Below are 6,319 nucleotides of genomic sequence, written 5' to 3' on the forward strand. Positions count from 1 at the left end.
GAAAGTGGTTGGATCAGAAGAGCACGTGAGGAGGGGCTTTGCTACGGAAGCACCAATAGCCACGCGCACTGAGGGCCTGAGGTCCCAAGGCTTGGCGCCTCCGGAAGCAAAAGACACGCCCATTGGCCTTCCACCAATAGGAAGGCCTCCCTGCAAGGCTGCGGAGTTGGGGGAGCAAACTTGGCGATGCAGAGCCCATTGTGGCAAGTACGTCCACTTGTCTTCACAGGTGGTTTTCTACTGTGATTGATAATGTCATAAACCTATTCTTATTTCTTTGGTTTGTTTTAATTTTTGAATTTTATTTTATGTATTTTTTTATACAGCAGGTTCTTATGAGTTACCCATTTTATACATATTAGTGTACATTTGTCAATCCCGATCTCCCAATTCATCACACCCCCCGCCCGCCCCCACCATTTTCTCACCTTGGTGCCCATATGTTTGTGCTCTACGTCTGTGTCTCTATTTCTGCCCTGCAAACCGGTTCATCTGTACCATTTATCTAGGTTCCACATATGTGCATTAATACACGATATTTGTTTCTCTCTTTCTGACTTCCTTCACTCTGTATGACCGTCTCTAGATCCATCCACGCATCTACAAATGACCCAATTTCGTTCCTTTGTACAGCTGAGTAATAAATAATAGTCATAAAGCTCTTCTTCATATGGACTGATTTCTTGTCTAGTTGTATCAACTAGCCATCTTCTCACAAGGCACGAGAGAATGAGTCAGCCGTCTGGGGCCTCTTTTATAAGGGAGGTAATCATTCATGAGGGCTCCCCCCTCATGGGCTAATCACTTCCCAGGGCCCCACCTCCAAATCCCATCCCTTTGGGGGTTAGAATTTAACAGGTGAATGAGGGGCAGGGGTTTACAAATATTCAGTCCATAGCAGTGTCTGTCCAACTATTGTTGCTCCTATGTCTCCTTTTTTCTGCTGAGATACTCAAGGTTTTCATTTACATTTTAACTTCTCTACTGCCTTCTTAGGCAATTATCAGTTTTCACTAAAACTTTACAATTCACCTATGAAATGGAAAAAAGCGCTCACCATCTCTGGGTCTGCACAGTGCCTACCCTACCCTCTCACTGGAGAGGTGTCCCATGGGTGCTGAGCAGGACTCCGACACTTGACCCCCGCCCTCACCTGCAGCATCCCTTTCCCTCCATTGCCCACAGCAGAGGCCAGACTCAGCTGAAACTTTCAGAGAAATTTACTAAGAGAAACTTTGACTGAAACCATTGAACAGAGGGCATGATAACACAGAGAGGAACTTGTAACAGCCACCAGAGTTCGGGGGTCTCTGGCCCCCCCACCAGGGTCCCCTACAATGTGCCTCCACTACACCCCACCTGGCGGCCCTCCATCCCCCCACTGCCTCCCTTCCTGAGGGCCCTGCGGGTGGTGTCTCGCCAGGAAGATGGGTGCCGGCAATGCCCGCTCCCCCAGGTCAGCCACTCCCCCTCTGGCCCACATGCCCGGGGCCTGGCCCTGCCCTATGGCTGGAACAGGAAAGTCCCACAGCAGGGCACCCACCACTGAGCGGACGACGGGGTGTCCCGAGGAACAACGTGGTGGCCTTCAGTTGTACTGCTAATTACTTTCACATTTCCAAGTAAATTCCTATTCCAATGCCATGTTATCTTGTTCACCATCACAAAATAATATGGGAATCTTACAATTTGTTTTACACAATTGCAAAACTCTTGTCATTGAACTGAACTAATGCAAATACGTGTGTGATTAATGTCGTTTGCAAACTTAGATACTGAAGCTTATTAAGCCTTCTTTTAAATGAGACAATATGTGAAAAATTCCCAAAGAAAACAGAGATGAAATTCCACGTCATCTTACACAACAGGAACCCAAAGATGCTACACACCATGTTCCCCCCACTCGCAGGGGCCCTCACTACTTGGAAACTCGACCGCTCTCTCTTCAGACTCAGAGTGAAGGACCAGCCTCACTTGCTACCAGTGAACTTGGGCCTGGAAGGAGCCTGGCTGCTTCTCTGGCTCAGGCTCTGGTCAGGGTCCCTTTCTTGACGGCTTTGTGCAGCAGGGCTTCCGTCCGCAACACAAAAGCAGAGAGGCACTCACCTGATTGCTGTTGAGCAAACACTTCACCCAGATGGTCGCCTGGGACTTGTTGTCTCCAAACACCTGGATCAAAGCCGCCAGGCAGTCCTGTGCAGCCCTGGCAGGGTTCTCCACCAGGATCCTGTGCACAAAGTGCAGGGCCACCCCTCGCAGGCCTTCCATCAGCCTGCTCCTCCTCCTCTCCCTTTCCAAAACCCCACGCCACACATGCAGCATGTCAGAGGTATGGTCTAGCCAGACCTCAAAGGACTCCTCCCCGGGGTCCGGCTGGTCCCTCCCGGAAAACACGCCCAGGCGCTGGTACCGCAGGGTCTTCACCCAAGGCTGGACCGCCTGACTGATGGATGGGAGCCAGCACACCCTGCGCAGCCCCAGCCTCAGCCCCAGGGCACCGGCCACACTCTCCACCGTCTGCCCCTGTTGCCACAGGAAGGGGAACACGCGACCTAGAAACTCCTCTCCTGAGCATCGGGGCACAAAGGCCATGTTCCAGGGACCTCTAGTGCTTGGGATTTCCCTGGGGACCAAAGCATAATCGACTTTCCGGTGAAGCTCGACCAGGGCCGCAGTGGCAGTGTTCCGGGATGCCCAGGATGAGCAGGCCCCTGTGAGCGCTGACGCCCATCCACCTGCACTGGTCCTGCAGCATCGTCACCGCCACCGCCCGCAGTTTCCTCCGGTGCGGGGCTAATGCTATGGTTAGGAAACTTTTCCCGGTGCAGACCAGGGTGGCTGGCCCTGGGGGGTGGGGGAACGGGAATGAATTGGGGCGGGGGTCTAGGACTCAGAGAAAACCGCCCAGGTCTCCACAGCCTGTGAACACGAACAGGACAAGAGAGAGGTTAAGGCCGACCCGCCCCCCCACCTCACCCTACCCCCACCACGTGCTGCCCCTCCTTTCCCCCGTGCTGCCTCTGCGGTCCAGGCTTACCACGCCGGGTCTGGTACCTTCTTCGGGTCGGGGTCTTTCCTGGCCGAGGTCCCAGCAGGAGGGGCGCGAGGCTGCGCTGAGCGGCGACGGGGTCGGGCGCCCCTCTTTCCCCGGCTCTCTCTCTCCCTGTCTCTGTCCCTCTCTCAGCGCTGCACGTGGGCCAGCGCGCCACCGCCTGCCTGCCCGCCCGCCACCGCTCTCTGCAGTGCGGACTCACTCGGGGCGGGGGCACAGTGGTAGCCGAGCGCGGACCCCGGGCTGTCGCCACCGCCGCGAACGCCCCGGGACCGCGGGTGACGTCACCTGTTCCTTCCCCCTCCCCTCCCAGGACTGGTCCTGTCCCCAGGCTAGGCGAGGAGCACCTCGCCCAGCCCAGGTGTGATTCCTCAGAGTAGATGCCACAGGCGCACACGGGCGTTCACACACACACCGCCCCATCAGAGGGTCTGCGGTCCACACGCTGCCCTCCCCGCTCGCCCGGGAGGCCGGGAGCCGCAGGCTTCAGCCGCTGTGGGTGCACGACGGGCCAAGGCACTCCGCCACCCCAGTGCCAGTCGCCAGTCCCCAGGAGGGTGCCACGGTTTTGCTCGCTGCCAAGTTCAAATCCCAATAGTGGGCTTCTGCTACTTAGAGCTCAACTCCTAGTGCCTGTGTCTTACTCTGTTTCCTTGGGCAAGTCCTTGCCCCTTCTCCGCGCCTTAGCGGAAGGACAGAATTGGGGTCTCCACCCGAGGGTGTGTACCAGAGAGCTGCTGTGCTGGGAGTTGGGTACTCAATATGTGCCTTGCCCTCACCAGCCTAGTGGGCTCTGGGACATTGCTCTCTTGGCCCCTCAGGGCAGCATGGGTGTTGCACCTCCCCAGAGACCTCCGGCTCTCTGGCCCTGAGTCAGCCTTCTTCCCTAGGTCCTTCCCCTTTCCTTTGCCACCTAGGCTAGATGGTGCACGAGGGCAGTGCTGCCTCTGCTGGAAACAAAGGTCAAGTCCCTGTGGGTTTCGCCAGCCTGCACCTGTCCCTTCACGGGAGTCTGGGTCCATGCAGACAAGCTCTCCACTGCTCGGGTGGCAGGGAGTTCCTCTAGGGGTCACACCTCCGGATGTCATTGCTGCCCCTGCCCCCTTCTCTTTTCTTGCCTGGCATCTGGCCAGCCATCTTCTTCTGCGATTTGCTTTTCCTACTCAAGGTTCACTGGTCAAGACTTCTCTGAGTGTCCAGCTCCTGGTTGAATCGCAGCCCTGGTTTATTTGTGCATGACCCCAAGGATGGGCATTCAGGCTGTTCCTGGTCTTTGGCTGTTACAGACACTGCTGCCACCAGCACCCTGCACATGCCTGTCTGAGCCGCTGTCAGCTCAGAAGTGGTTTTGCTGGGACCTGGGCTGTGCCCATGACCGGGTGTTGCTAATCCGTTACTTCCCATGAGCGGCTGAACCCATGTTCATTCCTACCAGCAGCGTGGGAGTGGTCCTGTGGACCCCACAGCCTGAGCAGCCTTGGGTCTTGTCCAGCCTTGACCATTTGCCCACCGCACAAGGAAAAGCAGTGCCTCATTACTGTACACCTTGCCTTTCCCCGGTTGGCGGTGAGAGCGGGTATCTTCTCAGAAGTTTGCCAACCGTGCCCGGGTGCTCTTCTGTGAATCGCCTTTGCTCATTTCCTCCCCACCACGGAGAAGCGTTGTTGGCCTGTTTCTGGGAGAAAGTTCCTGGCATCAAGGTTGAAGACACTCTCATTTGTTTTACACTCACCCATCACCCAGAAGCAGGCCACATTGGAGTTGGCCTTATAGCTGGACCTTGGCTTGCCCACGTGGCCTTACTCTCCCAGCTTTCCTATCTCGCAGGTGGTAAGTGCTGGGTAAATGAAGAAACACGGGTGTTCTCTCAGAAACCATCTTTCCCAGTTGGCCTCATGGGTGCGTGCACTCCCCGCCCTCCCACTGCTGAGGGCCGAGACTGTCTGCTCTTAACACTTGCCGTGAGAATTTCTGTCTAGGGAACCTCGGCCCCAGTCCTGTCACAGATTCCACCCCACAGCGTCCTCCTTCTTGGTTTCTGCCATGATTTGTCTGGGGTCCTTCCTCAGAGAAGGTGCTCCCGTGGGAGCAGATGCGGGACCCTTGCTGCCAACTGGCCAGCTGGCCTGTAAGTAGACTGTTGACTCATTTCCCCTCTTTTCAGCCTCCTCCCTTCCTATTCTCCCTCCTTCCATACGTACTGACTCCAGTTCCAGGACTCTCCTCCAGCTCTGCCTCCGGACACCAGCTCCGCGCTCTGCCGGGGCTGGGCTGCGATGCCTTGACTGTCTTCACTTTACCACCTCTCAGCCTTCCTTTGACTCCACCTCCTAACACAGCCGACCATCCTACCTTCTCAAAACACTTTCCTTTGTCTCTTGGCTTCTGTCAGCCCCGCCCCCCACCTTCAGGCTGACCGCATCAGTCTCTGCCTTCCTGTTCTCCTTGCAACTCCCTCCTCCTCCTCCTTTGCTTGGAGCTCAGTGCGGTGGAGGTGGGCTCCCAGCCTCAGCTCCGGGCCCCTTGGCACCTCTGACACCACTCTCACCGGAAGGATCTGCCTGCCGATGGCTCCAAACGTTCTGTCTCTGGGCAGGAACTCTTCCCTGAGCTCTGCGTGTGTTCATCAAACTAACTGCCCACGTGGATGCCCAAGGGGAACTTCAGAATGAAGATGTCCAGACTGGAGCACTCTATGCCCCTCAACGCGCTTGCTTCTTCCCCAGGCTTCCCAAGGGCTCTGCCTTCTACCCGGTTGCTCAAGCAGAGGTACCAGAATTCTTCCTCCCCTCTCCTCTGCTCCTCCTCCCCCATCTAACCCATCATCAGATTTTAGTGACTCTAGTCGGCGACTGCTGCCCCCGTCCACATCTCCACGGCCCCTGGCCCCGTCTACTCCTCTCCCTTCTCCCACTCTGGCCCCTTTCTCTACTTCACTCCCACTCACATGGCAGCTGGGGCAAACTCTTTGCAACGCCACCAGACCCCACTCCTCCCCGGTGATGTGTCCTCCCTGTGGCTCCCCATCTCCTTAGAGTAAACTCCAAAGTCCTCTCCCTGGCCAGCAGCTCCCCCACCCCCGCCGGGAGTTGGCCTCCTCTTTAGGCTCTCCTTCCCATGCCACCCATCTGCAGCCCCCTCACCAGACTCCTGCTGTGATGGACTTCTCGGCCGGCCCCAGAGCACACCGAGCTCATTCCCATCTGTGGCCTTTGCCTTGGTTCCTCCTCTGTGTGGGACAAGCCGCCCCCCAAAATTCCCATGGTG

The 6,319-nt window shown here is 56.7% G+C and overlaps 1 protein-coding gene across 1 annotated transcript in view; it reads right to left on the minus strand.

The window, feature by feature from the left end:
• Window positions 1-2,023: 2,023 nt before the first annotated feature.
• Window positions 2,024-6,319, minus strand: part of PNMA6A (PNMA family member 6A) — a 5,869-nt gene continuing 1,573 nt past the window's right edge. The window contains 4 exon segments of the mRNA XM_024755805.1: window positions 2,024-2,124; window positions 2,127-2,677; window positions 2,679-2,844; window positions 3,038-3,113. Coding sequence (XP_024611573.1) covers window positions 2,024-2,124; window positions 2,127-2,677; window positions 2,679-2,844; window positions 3,038-3,113 — 894 coding nt within the window.

The sequence above is a fragment of the Neophocaena asiaeorientalis genome, unplaced genomic scaffold (assembly GCF_003031525.2).
Source record: "Neophocaena asiaeorientalis asiaeorientalis breed wild unplaced genomic scaffold, Neophocaena_asiaeorientalis_V1.1 scaffold1004, whole genome shotgun sequence".
Lineage (NCBI taxonomy): Eukaryota > Metazoa > Chordata > Mammalia > Artiodactyla > Phocoenidae > Neophocaena > Neophocaena asiaeorientalis.